The sequence below is a fragment of the Brachyhypopomus gauderio genome, chromosome 7 (assembly GCF_052324685.1).
Source record: "Brachyhypopomus gauderio isolate BG-103 chromosome 7, BGAUD_0.2, whole genome shotgun sequence".
NCBI classification, from domain to species: Eukaryota; Metazoa; Chordata; class Actinopteri; order Gymnotiformes; family Hypopomidae; genus Brachyhypopomus; species Brachyhypopomus gauderio.
This window is the reverse complement of record NC_135217.1, coordinates 21,526,625-21,540,623: the sequence shown is the minus strand read 5'-3', so window position 1 is coordinate 21,540,623 and position 13,999 is coordinate 21,526,625. Positions and strand designations below refer to the sequence as shown.

Below are 13,999 nucleotides of genomic sequence, written 5' to 3'. Positions count from 1 at the left end.
CATTATTAGAGCATGCTAATTTATGACTTAATTTCGACACGACCCGTTACGAATAAAAAGGGGCGTTTTTTTTATTTAATTTAATTGGTTTATTTTATGTCCTTTTAACCCGTAATGTCGTAGCCTATGGTCGTCCGCGTCTTCTTTATAAAACAGCATCATTAACATCACTGCCACTCTTAACTACGACCTTTTGTTCCCTAACAGCGAAATGCCACGTGATACTGAGGAACACCATAACGTAGAGTACTCCATAGAGACAAAACCAACACGAAAGGTTTGAACTCTGTCAGGGTCCAACAGGGTCCAGCATCCCACGGTGAAAACTTAGTCACCTCGGTCTGGCCTCTGTTTAATCATAGACTACATTGCACAAACAATTTAACACGTGTGCATCCACTTGAGTAGCCTATCCTTCCACGTGGAAAAGACCCCTTTAAGAAATACGTTTCATTGAACTGTTGAAAACTTCACTTCTCCAACTGAATCTGAACTGCAAAGGATGAGTGTTGCAAAAATGAGAAAAGTCTACTCAGTTTATGAAACAAATAGAAAACAACTTCATTTGTTTTGTGTGTTTATTTTGCTGTGAAGGTGGTCATACCACTTTGATGAATATAATTTTATGTATTTTCAAGATTATTTTTTCTCCAGCAATGTTTTGCCTATAACATCTCTAAAATTACGCAGCCTATGAAAGTGTTACTGTCAGTGGTATATTTCATAATACGTACATATCAGTATCACTACAACTGAACCAATTCAGCAAATAATCTTGAGATAGCTCTTACTCACAATTAAATCGCATTAACGGCGCTAGTAAAGCCACCACCATCTAATTGGACAACTGCGTGTTTGATCCACTCCCACTAACCAATAGGCGCTCTGCTTTTATCTCAACCGCGCACCAGGAGAAGGCGTTATGTCCAAATATGGTGGGTAACTCCTTATATGGACCGTGGTGGGTGGAGCTTCACCCACCACCGCTGTTTAGTGTCACTTTCACCAAATTCTGAACTACGACTGCGAGACGTGGGACTGACAGCTGGCGGATGAACTACGGTGCTGTGGCAAAGATTTTTGCTCGTTAACGAAGAATTCAAATTTTGCCATATTGTGATTTAATGGATCATCTTTTTCAAACTTTCGTGTGCTTCACGACGTGTGTTACCTTCTGTTGGCTAGACGGAGCGCACATGTGAATTGAATTACCTGCGTTTCGCAGCGCTTATTCTGCTGTTTAAAAGGAGAGCTGCGGTTTATATTGAAACTGTTACATAGCCTGTGTTTCAGCCGGAATTTTTATATGTCCACCTTTCAAAAGACATACCGAATCTGGTATTGCTGAATGTAATTGACTTCATTTGGTCTCTGGATAGATGTTTGCTGTGGGTTTCTTGAGCGCTATTGACTGTATACATACTGAAACTCTTAAGCGAAGCACCTTGGGGATTTCCGCGCGGAGCATGAAAACTTCAACACTTCGTGATCATGCCATCGTTACCTTTTCGTTATAAACTCTGTAAGTCGAATAATTAGACATCTAGGGCTTCATAGATTGCAGTCGGTAGTAACACTCAATAAAATTCACGTTCTTTTCTGGGAGAAGGCTCACCGCAGACTCGCCTTGCTTTCCCAGGACGTCAGATCGGATTGTGATCTCCTCCCCGCTTGAAGGAGTCCCTCTGTGTCTGGTGTTCAACCACAGTGTTGCGGGATAGCATGGCAATGGTAGTAAACCAGTGGCAAGAGAACATTTCGGCTGATCCTGGGTCCCAGCTCCAGATTTGCGGCCAGGAGCCCGGAGGGACCCCGGGAACACCTTCTGGTTCCACCCCAGGGAACGACGCACTTTCCGGGGACAAAATTCCCAACGTGGACTGCATGGTGTGTGGAGACAAGTCCAGCGGCAAACACTACGGCCAGTTCACTTGTGAGGGCTGCAAGAGCTTCTTCAAGCGCTCCGTGCGACGCAACCTGACTTACACCTGCCGGGGCAATCGCGACTGTCCAATCGACCAGCACCATCGGAACCAGTGTCAGTACTGTCGGCTTAAAAAGTGTCTAAAAGTCGGAATGAGGCGAGAGGGTGAGTCTGTACATTATATTTGCACTGTTAGTACAAGATATTTGTCGCATGTGCATTCTCGTATTTTCCTTGGCCGATTATCCCTTTTGTTTTCTCATTAATTATGGTGATTGCCTCGCGATACTCCATTTGCAACCAGAGTCCTAGTCCATTTATTGCATCGTGCTTAGTTTAGGATGAGCTGGCTGATATAAAAGGGACATCTTGGTGGCGAGAATTCAGCACACAACGTTTTTTTTTATTTTAATCAAGTAGTTCCTAATCGTTCTGGCCGAGTACTGTGGATACAAGCGTGTGTACCAGCAGACGTGACACTACGTGGTCCACTTTGGTTACATATGGAGATCTCACGGAGCTCCCAGGATCTTACTCAACATCTGTTTTGAGCAGGAGGAAAGAGGTTTGTGTCTTGGTTTATTTGTCCTGACACTGGAGTGGTGAACTGAAGAAACATGTGCGTCCTTGTTTTCTGTGTGATAGGCCGCTATGCAATCAGAGCTGTGCTCTTTGGTAATGGGTGTCTAGTGACTGGTAAATAGGTGTAATGGGCTATCTTGTGGTTGGTAAATAGGTGTAGGCCTACACCATACATCTGTAGCAGCCAATACATTTGTGCGTAAAACAATGGTATCATTTGATGGAATGTAAATGTAACGTATAACTTTGATGGTTCGAAGTAGGTTAAAATTTTAGTTTCTTGATTAAGAATTTCGTCTATGGAAATATATAGTATTTGCATTATTTGCATTAGTGTCTAAATGAAAATGAGATCGTTTCCCACACCACTTCTGAGATTTATTAAAGCAAATATGGGAAATATTTTATAAAGCCTGTACAAGCCGTATGCTAAAGTGACAAAACGCAAAGAAGACCACCTTTTGCTTACATTTTAACTTCAAATGGTCTTAGTTTTTTTTAAAGACTTCTTCGTGTACGGTACATAAGTGTGAGTCGGCACATGTAACACTACGGCAGCTAATTTATCCTTGCGTGATTGGCGTTAGTCACAAGCAAATGGAAAGAATGTGATTTGTCATTCACACCTAATCCTTTAACATTGTGAGATCACTTAAATGGAGTTACTGCCAGACGTGTGCACCGCCTGTGCACACATATACCGCACCTTCTCGTTATATATCTTCGAGTTCATACATAAGTTATATTTGCTCTCAATTATGCAGCGTGGTCGCCTGACAGGTAACAGACAGGAAAGCACATTGCATTGCGTCTCGTGCTCCAACAAAACCATCCACTGCAAATACGTGTGCATGTGTGCAAATACGTGTGTATGTGTGCATCAGAACCGCTATACTCTCTGTACTGTACTCTATTCTGTATACTGTATGAAAACAAATGAATTTGATTTTAATAAAGGCATGGTCCTTGATTCTGATGTGTTAAAAATATGCACACTCCATTACTCAGTCTGTCTATGGCCTTCTGGTAGGCGTAACGTTTTCATTGTGTCCTGGAAGTATACAGACAATCATTATAATTAGAGCAAATAAGATTATTAAACAACAGAAAATTTTTTATAGGACCCACCAGGAAATCATTTGTACTCCTGGCTAAACGTTCTGAAGAATTTACACAACCATTTTACAATATTACAGTCACATTCAAAGGCTTGGTGCATATATAATCTAAAAACACAAGTGATGTAATTTAGTCCTGTGCTCAAAAAGCCTTTATGTCAAAATGATGATAGATTATTTGGAATATTTATACCAAGCCAAAATGTGCTCACCACACCCTGTGGTTAGGTATAACCACAATCATAGAAGCAAATCAGAGCTCACACCGACTTTGTTTTATGTCCACTGGGATGTAATCAAGTCACCAATGCAGTGGTATTACTTCTTAATTGAATAGATGTGAAAAATGTTGTAGGTGTTGACACTGATAAACAGACATGTATTAATGGCCCTGAAAAAGGAGCTCTTGTCTCAGAGACTCTCTGAAGAGTGTGGTTGAACTATTGTGTAGTTTTTTTTTTCTGAAGAGGGCGAATTCAGTGAGCTCTTTGTGATTCGAAGTGTTCAGAAATCCCACTCATTACTCCTACTGATGCATCACATGTGTTTGCCGATGAATGAGGGTGAATCATGGTGTGCCCTCCGTCATGCCGCGTAACAAACCCCCAGCTCAAACTCTGTCAGAAAACACCATTTTCTGCCATTTTCTTTTGCCTGTATTTTGACCATCAGGTCTCTTTGTGCAACCGAACATGACCACAGGCTCGGGCTGAGTGTGTGTTTTGTTGAAGCGGGTCGGGTCAAGGGCCCGGGCTACTGCGGCTTTGTTTCTTCTTTCGGTACGTCACCAGGTCATGACTCTGTCCTCCTCCCTGCTGACTGCTCTACCTGTTTTCGCACCTTGGGCTGCTCTCGACATGACTGACATTCCAGGCTGACAGCAGGCCTCCCGTGACGGAGAGAGGGCGAGTGCCACCGGCTGACAGCAGCCCCACGGGCTCTGCGAGCGTGTGGCTTTCTGGAATGTTCTACATGCATGACCTGTGTCAGGTGGGGAAAAAAGGCCAAATATAGACAGAAAAAGAAGACCGACATTCGCGTATTCACCATTCACCCGTAGTGAATTACACTCTCTTTCCCTCTCTCACACACATGCAAAGACTCTCATGTCCGTCGACTTGGTTCATGCCAAGTGGTACACATTGCTTTTTGGCTCCTGAGATGTGCTGTACAGGAGGGAAGGAGAAAAATGTTCAGCTCTCCCCGGGTGAGCAACGCCCTGAGCGTAAGAGCCAAAGTGGATAACGGTGCACATGCACTGCCTGCTGGGACCTCAGTGTGCACGTTCACCCTGGGGCATCATCCCATGACCCGTAACACACACACACACAGGGTAAAATATAGGTCAAAGGAAAATAAACATTAATAATAGACAGGTTTAAGGCAAAGTCCAAATGTGACAGTTCTCTGCAGGGCTTGGGTAAATATCACATCTCTACCCGTACAGTCAGCTAACCCTACCCCACTGGTCCACAAACAAACGTGATGCCTTCCCATTTGGGGCTGACATGGTGGCAGATTCTTTGATTGTATTTTCTGTCAAGTCCTATAATGTGAGCTTCAGGCCGGAAGGTAAATTTGTTTGAGGACACTTGGCTAGCAAGGAAGGCAAAAGGTCATGCTTTTAAAGATGACCTATGCCATAGTTATGACACTCAGAAATGCTAACAACAGTTAACAATGAATTTTGAGCAGTAATTTCTCTCATTAGTGGCAATTCTAGTATGTATGGGTGAGGTACATTATTCCATTGAACATTCCATCAAGGTTAAAGTGCACATTGCAGATTCTGAGGTACTTTGACTCTAATGAATATGGTCGTTCAGTAGTGTTTCTCCTGATCTCTCCTGAGCTTAGTGTTGAACTGTTATGAAATGTGCTAGTTTGGACCATAGAAATGTGTGTGAGAGAGAGTGAGAGAGAGAGAGGGTGAGAGAGGGGGAGAGAGAGAGCAGTGTTGATCTTCCTGCTGAGATGCTTAACCTACAGCAGAAGACTTCTCTGAGAACTCCCACCATCACACCTTCAGGTTTAGCATATTCTCTTAATAATTCACCAGTACTTCATAAGCGGCCTGTGTGGCTGTCAGTAAAATGGGACTATGGAGACTTAGGAGTCACTACACTCAAATCTCCTGCAGCCTCTTTTCTGTTGTGTGTAGCAAAGATAATAATGGCTTTAAAGTGTCAAAAACCTGTTTGTCCACCATTTACCCTTGTCTGACCTTTTGACACAACGTTTCTTAGTGCTGGTTGTCATGGAGACCCAAAGAACTGCACATTCTTGTTATTTCTCGGGTCTAATATAAAAAATATGCAGGGCATGGGATCCTCAAAGCCACATCGGATAATCCTGTTCAGTAACTGGTGCTCTTAGCTCACACAGACACATACCACACAAAATGTATTTAAAAGGAATAGGGAGGTTTTTCAATGTCTCCAACATGTGTACATCATTATACATCCAAAATGAAATCTACATTAGAATAAAATTCATTTAGCTGTTCGTATATACACTGAATAACTCACTCTTCTTTGACGGGTGCCTGGTTTCGGGGAATTTGCAGTAATGACATTACACTTACAGGAATGTCTTGGGCTTCAGGTCACTTGGAAAGGACAAAATGGCTATCAGTAAAATAAACACTTCAGTGGGTCTTGTTATGTTGTAAAACCTCCCTTTATGTGTTAGCATGAGAGTCTTGAGTGACCTGAACAGCATGCTAAGTTCAGGACAAACGCCCACAGCCGCACCAGCACCAGGGCATCGCGGCATGCGGGCACATTTCATGCTGCCTGAAACTGTCTTTGATGCCCGCTCCATTCACCCCAGGAGAAGGACTTCCCCGCAGCAGGAGTGGAGGGGTGGGGGGGTGGGGGGTTGAGCCCACTCTCGCTGGGAAATGGGGGAAGGGGGGTGGGAATAGGGGGAGGTTACCAGGTGCCACTTCTTCTAACTTTGGTCACGTAAGTTGCACCAGTGTCTCACCCCGGCTCCGGCCGGACACTCTGAGACAACTGTGGCAGCTGGCTAGGTTCTTGGTATTGCTGAGTACGATCCCTCCCTTGCTCCCCCTTTCTAAGTCCTTTTGTTCCGTGCGGCCAGCCTGTGATCCTCCTCACACACCTCCCCCCATCTCATATTTAATGGCTTTCCTGTCTGTGGTGTTTGTTTTTGCCCTGCTGAAGCACGCAGCTTCAAAGAACACGTCTTACGTTAGTGAGAAAACTGAAATTTCAGACATTTCCGGTGTTCGCTATTACAAAGGTCTTTGCTTGTTTATTTACTGTTGTTGAAGATGTTTTCCATGCTGAACATTATCAGTACCATATGTCCTGTAAGCCATCGCTGTCACTAGGTGTGCACATCATCTAAGGTTTATCCAGGCGCGGAGAAACCACACCGCATCTGCAAGTCAGAATGATGATGAATAATCTCCACTTTAAGAATAAGGTTATGACCAATGCCACAGCCAACGTTCCTCAAGTGGCACAGTTGATCTATTCTAAGATACACTGGGCCTTAAAACATTTTGCACACCCCCCCTGCCCCCATCCCACCCCCACCCATGTTTGTTGTATGTAACAGTAGATGGAGTTATTGTTCGGACAGCAGGGTAGCTGAACAGGTGTTTTCCAAATGGACTTTGAGTGGCATCGCAGCCGAAATGGCCCGTATTTGGCCCTTGGCCTCCCGCTGTGCAATTTGTCAGGGAGAGGTGTGAAAACCACTTCTGCCATAGTGAGCTTTGCTCGGTGACAGAGGGCAGAGGAGAGCTTAACTGCCCCGACTGGCTCCACAGATAGTCCACAAACATAGGCACCTAAGGCTTTTGGAAAGAAATAGTCCCTTCAAGTCAGTCCTAAGCACCACTCCAGTCATACGTCTTATCCTTCCTCTTTTCCTCCTCCTGTCTCCCCAGCCGTGCAGAGGGGACGCATGTCCAGCTCTCAGTCCAGCCCGGGCCAGTACCTGACCAACGGCAGCGAGGCGTATGGCGGCCAGCCGTACCTGTCGGGCTTCATCTCGCTGCTGCTGCGTGCCGAGCCGTACCCCACGTCCCGCTACGGAGCCCAGTGCATGCAGTCCAACAACCTCATGGGCATCGAGAACATCTGTGAGCTGGCGGCACGTCTGCTCTTCAGCGCCGTGGAGTGGGCCAAGAACATCCCCTTCTTCCCCGACCTGCAGCTCATGGACCAGGTAGAGCCGACAAGTCTCTCCGGGGTTGCCCAGTGGCACCCGTGTCGTCGGTGACCAATCAGTACGCATAGCTAGACAACTACACGAACATACATCTTTCAGTGCGAGTCAAGAGTGTTGCTTCTGTTGAAGCTTTCAAACCACTCTCCCAGGCAATCTCAAATCCTTTCAAATGTATCGCAAGAAATGTTAAATGTCATTGCAAAAATAATACAAATAATTACTACATTTAGATAGATGTGATAATGCATTCTGTGCAAATGCACTTTCTTATGCACAGAATTCTGTGCAATTGTTTTCACCAGTTCAGCAGTTCATCCAGTAAAAACACATCAGACAGAATCAGTGTAGATGTGTGGCTTCAGACTTTGCATGGCGGTCTTTCACTGGCAGTGACGCAAAACAGCACAAAACCTACAGTCATAGCACTACAACAGATGCGGTTTGTCCCTCAAAGCTGATGACCCTTCGGATGCCGCATCTTCGCTGACGTCCTGCTCACCACTCTGATGTCTGACCCGTAGGTGGCGCTGTTGCGCATGTCGTGGAGTGAGCTATTTGTGCTGAACGCGGCCCAGTGCTCCATGCCGCTGCACGTCGCGCCCCTGCTGGCCGCCGCTGGCCTGCACGCCTCGCCCATGTCGGCCGAGCGCGTGGTGGCCTTCATGGACCACATCCGCGTGTTCCAGGAGCAGGTGGAGAAGCTGAAGGCGCTGCAGGTGGACACGGCTGAGTACTCCTGCCTCAAGTCCATCGTTCTCTTCACCTCAGGTAAGAGGCACCACGGCCTGTAGCACCAGCATCTTCTCGCCGACCTCAGCACCATGGAGCCACGTCGCCAGGTCCACACTCCTCGTGTCCTTAAAGGTGGTCAGTCCTCATTATTCATTGTTCTCCACAAATCTGTGGACCCACCAGCCACTATCAACTACAAAGACGGTCTTAATTATTTATGTTCCCCTAAGTCATAAGCCTTCTTCAGTGCTGGGTCTAGAGTTCTAAAGCTGTGTAAGAGGCCTCATCTGTGACATTCAAGCCCTCCAGGCCTAGAGAACATATGAAGTTGCTTGAAACACTATCCATGCACTATGTGCTGCAATGTTCTGTACTCTTTTATGCACAAAACCCAGTTAATATTGGCTGAGTGTGCAGAGTGATATATCAACAGACAGAGGCAGGCCACTGAGAGCCACCTCACACATAACATCAGAGAGTTTCTGTGCAAACCTTTTAAAAATCTTTCTCCAGTTGTCTCTCTCCCCCCTGACTCCCAGCTCCCAATCACAGAAACGCGCCGAGCTCGGAATCGCACTCTTCCAAGCGTCTGCTGAATCCGCTCTTTTGCTTTCCTTCATCCCTCGTTTCTTCACGCTTCCATCTATTATTGAAACCATCCAGGCAGGCTCCGCCCCACTCTCCCCACCAACCCTCCCACCAGCGTGCCTGAATTATGCATGCTGAGCTACAGAGAAGGGGATTCGCCCGAACCCAGGCCTGACCTACATAACCTCTGTAGTGCGATCCACAGGTCTCACCCAGAGCCTCAGTCCCAGCCAGACCAGCACACCCCCCCCCCCCCACCTCCCCACCTCCCCACCTCCCCAGCCCAGGGGAGAGCAGCCCTGACCCTGCTGCCCCTCCATCGCCCTGCAGGCGTCCAGCATCAACGGTCCCTGGGTGTGGAGTGGTGGGGGCTCCATGCATGTTCTCACTAGTAGACAAAGACAGACAGCAAGAGAGACAGAAAGCGACAGAGCAGGAGAGAGAGAGAGAGAGAGAGGGAGAGAGAGAGAGAGAGAGAGACAGCATGCCTGCGGCCATAACAGAAGCTGCACAGAGGCACACGAGTCTTATTACTGTACTGACATTATCATCCGCGGCCAGTGCATTGACTATTCCCCTTCACACACACACACAACATACAAAATACTGCGTACGATAATGAAGGATGTCGTTGCGTGCATAAACATCAGGCTGACACACGTGCATTTGCATCCATCCAACCAGTCCAGGGGTGGGTGAGGAGGCTTCTTCTGAAATATGAAGCAATCAATCTCTTTCCTCTAAAGCAGAAACCCAGCGGGGCCACTTTTGTGTGTCTGGGCTACAAAGGCATAAATAGTCATAGGAACTGAGGAAGAGGGTCATGGGTTGAAATCTTAAAACAATTTTTCATTCTCAAGCTTTTGTAAGAAATGTACTGTCCTTATGTGTTCAGAAACACCAAATGGCTCTCATCCTGGAAGGAGTTCTGCTGGTGTCAAATGTGTGCGTTTCTCTTTGAAGCGAGAAGCCGGAGTTTAGCCATGGGCTTCTCCAAACTCAGTGAGCTTGAGTGTTTACAGGGCTACATTGTATTGTAATGAAGCCCTTATGTTCTGGAGGAACACCCATGCCACTGTTGGCAGCTTCTCTAATGTTTCCTTCCCCATCTCTCCACGTCTGTTCCAGACGCCATGGGCCTCTCGGACGTGGCGCACGTGGAGAGCATCCAGGAGAAATCCCAGTGTGCCCTGGAGGAGTATGTGCGTAACCAGTACCCCAACCAGCCCAACCGCTTCGGCCGCCTGCTGCTCCGCCTGCCGTCCCTGCGCATCGTGTCCTCGCCCGTCATCGAGCAGCTCTTCTTTGTGCGCTTGGTGGGCAAGACGCCCATCGAGACCCTGCTGAGAGACATGCTACTCTCTGGCTCCAGCTACAACTGGCCCTACCTTCCCATGCAGAGGGACCGGCCTATCTCCCTCCACTACAACGAGAACGGGCCCTGAGCTTCAGCCATGGCTAACCGAAGCCACGCCCTCCTTGGTGGGGTCGCAGCCGATTGGCCACGCGCACCCCATCTCCAGTACCCATCAGCACCACTCGCTATTATGATGCACCAGCCGTCTGTGCCGTGGTAGGAAACGGAACTCCCCGTTTGCAGGCTGGTTTTCGAGAGCCTCGACAAGATTTTGGATCTTGGATCTCTGAGGACTTACACACTGCTTGACTGAAAAGGGCTGAGTACATTCCCGATTATTCACACAAACCAGAAGCCGTTAAAGCTGATACCAAAATGTGTATTTTTCTTTTATTTTACCAGGATTTTTGAGAAAAGATTATTTTGCGGGGTGGCTTGGCAGTCTGCAGCTAGTTTTAAAGACAAACTCAAGACTTTGTCCATATGTGAGTGGAGAGCTCTGAGAACAGTGTGCCTGCAGCTCAACTGAAGCAGCTAAATCTGAGAGGTTAGACAGAGGCTAACCGTCTAGCCCCAGAGAACCAGAGAGGCCAGTGAGTACCTGAACATGCTAAAGCCATTGCCATACGAACCACAGGGAGCCAGTGCTGGTGACACGACCCGGTTTTGGCTCATCTCAATATTGACTTTGCTCGCATTTTAAGTCTCTGAAGGGAGTCTTGAGATGTGAAAAAGGCACTTGCTATTTGAAACCCGCCAGGCACCATCCTCTCTGTTATCGTCCCAGCTACCACCAAAAATTCAGAACACTACACAGAGGCACTGTAGACCCTCGGCAGACAGGGTCTGTTCACAGTGCTCACTGCCAGTTTTCAAAATCTCATTCCGTTTATCAAGGACTGAACATTCTATCAGTATGAGTTAGAATCTCAGTGAAAACATATAGTCATTTCTTTTGAGGATGGGACGCCTTGCTGTAGCAATAGATATCTTCAAGTTTTCTGTTATTTGAATTGTCAGAGTATGTCAAAATATGTCAAAGTCCAGTTGTCACGGTTTGAACATGGCACTACAGCTTTCAAAGGCGACATTTGCGAAGCCATAGGAGCCTCTGAAAGCATCAACTGTTGTATTACTTCACAGAATATTTCTATAACTTTTCTTTCTGCATTTTAGGTTTGAAAAAAGTGAATTGTTGAAATAAAAGCTGTCATTCACAAAATTGTGATTTTTTTTTGTTTTATACAAAATGTAAATCAAACAGCACAGTACTTTCAGCACATAAAATAAAATTTCTTCATATAATATTGGGATATAATATGGGATTATATACTACATTCTTTCTAACTTGTATTAGGATATATTTATTGTTAACACATAACCCCCCCACTGGGGAAGCGTATGCCATTTATCCACAAGCCCCCCATGGGAGACGGAGATAAGATAGCTCCCTTCCACCATGTGGCAGAGAGACAGCTCTTATGAGGATGACTTATGCCTTCATTCCAAAGCCGTCGGTCCCAGCCTGACACTGTGACCTATAGTGCACTGGCCAGTAATGTTAGCTCCTTGCGCAGAACACATGTGTCATATTGCCTATAGCGACGGATGGGTGGGTGTGTTGCATGAGATCACGTTTGTGGGTCAGTGCTGCATATTGACATCTAACCTTATAACCCAGCAACCTTATAACCTAGCAATATAAACACCAGATCTCTTGTTTACCAGTAGTATTAATGAGAAGCTATAACTTAATACATGTATTTTATAATACTCACTGAGGTGCATCCAAATTGTTATAGGGGCCAGAGCAAGATGGATGGATGGAATGGCCTATCCCGGCCCTTGCCGATAGATCATTCACAGTTGACATTAATTGTCCCAGGCCTGCTGTGTCTGCCACTGCCATGTGCATCTAACCCCAAAGCCTCAATCTGGTGTGACACGATTTCATTTTAGCCAGAAATGTGGCTGGACCTAAGTGAATCGTAGCCGTGGAGGGCAAAGCTACGATAGGGATCTCTTCTGTATATTAAATAGATGAATGAAGTGACACAGCTACTGCTTTTAAATGTGAATGCTAGTCACAAGGGCATGTCGTCCCTGTCTCTGGGGGATTGACCAGCCCGCCATGTCCCAATCGATAGGTAAAGTGAATTGAGGTCACTGTTTGTCCATAAGGGGTCCCACTTCTCTGGCTGGCTGTCAAAAAGCCAGCTGGGCTAGGCAGAATTTTTCTCTGCTGGGTGCTCACTTTAGTCCTGAGGATGGATGGATGGATGGATGGATGGATGGATAAACGGACGGATGGATGGATGGTTGGATGGATGGATGGATGCTATTTTTATCTGACTTCTGAAGAGATGCTATGTGAACCTGTGGAGATAACGTATGAAGCCAAAGAAAAATTAACAGAGTGCAAGATCGATTCGCTTCGCTGCTGTTGAAAGCCAAACAATCTGGATCTTTTAAAACTATGTTTCCTTTGCCTTTTTGTGGCATACGTGGTCCTGAGCGTGCAAAATTCAGGCTGCCGGCGGCTTTTTTGATGTCCCTGTTCACGGCACAGAGCAGTTTGGCCCAAGTTAGCATCCATCATGTCAGCAGCACATGCAGTAGCTTCCCAGTCTGCTGCACACCATCCACGCTGCTGGTGGAAAAACCCCTGGCTCTCGTCTCCTAACCAAAAGCCACTGCATTCCGGGACACTCGGTCGAGACGGGCCGATAACAGCATAAGCGCCCTGCTGGTGTTGAGGACCGGCCTCTCTCCTTCACCTCGCCGGCTTTCCTCCCGAGTGCCGCATAAAAACTGGAGAGAGAGAAAGAGAAAGAGAGAGAGAAATTCTTATTGTCCTGAGTGAAAACTTCTATTGGGTTTGAATAAAACTGTGTGCCCCTGTGTTTCCTCCTATAAACCCTTAAAGAGGAGACTGACTCCGATATGGGATACATCAATATTAACATGGTAGAAAGTTACTTTAAAAAACAGTTTTAAAAAATGCACCAGAGCATCAATATTTATGGCATTGTGTTTCATCCCTGCCACCTCCTGGATCTCAGAGGGTAATTGTTAAGAGGGCATTTGTTTTAGGGCCAATACTCACTAAAAATAAAGCTTCACTACTCCCATGCATACTTCCCATAACAGCAGTCAAATGTGGATTATTTATCCAAGTTGAACAAGCATTCATGAAAAAGGAATCTGTCAAACAGTTTATTGTTATTTGAATTTTTAAATTGTCACAAAAATCTCAATACATCAAATAATTCAGTTTGTACTGAGCTAGCTTTGTAAATATTATATAACAATATGCATGAAATATGTACATGTGCAATATGTTTGCATAGTCATCTGCATTTTATTAGTTTTTCCGATTCCATAGGACAAACTGATTGATGGTACATGCTTGACTTTGTCGTGGATGTTGTGTGTGATTGCCCAAAATGGCCGCCCTTCCTATTTCATTACAGCTTTCTTTCTCCAGCACTA

General features: G+C 46.0%; 1 protein-coding gene across 1 annotated transcript; it reads left to right on the top strand.

The window, feature by feature from the left end:
- Positions 1-1,038: 1,038 nt before the first annotated feature.
- Positions 1,039-11,722, top strand: nr2f5 (nuclear receptor subfamily 2, group F, member 5). The gene is made up of 4 exons (XM_077012580.1): positions 1,039-2,089; positions 7,547-7,827; positions 8,352-8,598; positions 10,279-11,722. Exons 1-4 carry the CDS (start codon positions 1,723-1,725, stop codon positions 10,593-10,595), a joined length of 1,212 nt encoding a protein of 403 aa, XP_076868695.1. The 5' UTR covers positions 1,039-1,722; the 3' UTR covers positions 10,596-11,722.
- Positions 11,723-13,999: the final 2,277 nt, after the last annotated feature.

Bases quoted from the DNA above. Each gene is read 5' to 3' on its own strand.
- nr2f5 (XM_077012580.1), top strand. From the start codon at position 1,723: ATGGCAATGGTAGTAAACCAGTGGCAAGAGAACATTTCGGCTGATCCT. The intron at 2,090-7,546 runs GTGAGTCTGTAC...CTGTCTCCCCAG, and splicing joins AGTCGGAATGAGGCGAGAGG to CCGTGCAGAGGGGACGCATG. The intron at 7,828-8,351 runs GTAGAGCCGACA...TCTGACCCGTAG, and splicing joins ACCTGCAGCTCATGGACCAG to GTGGCGCTGTTGCGCATGTC.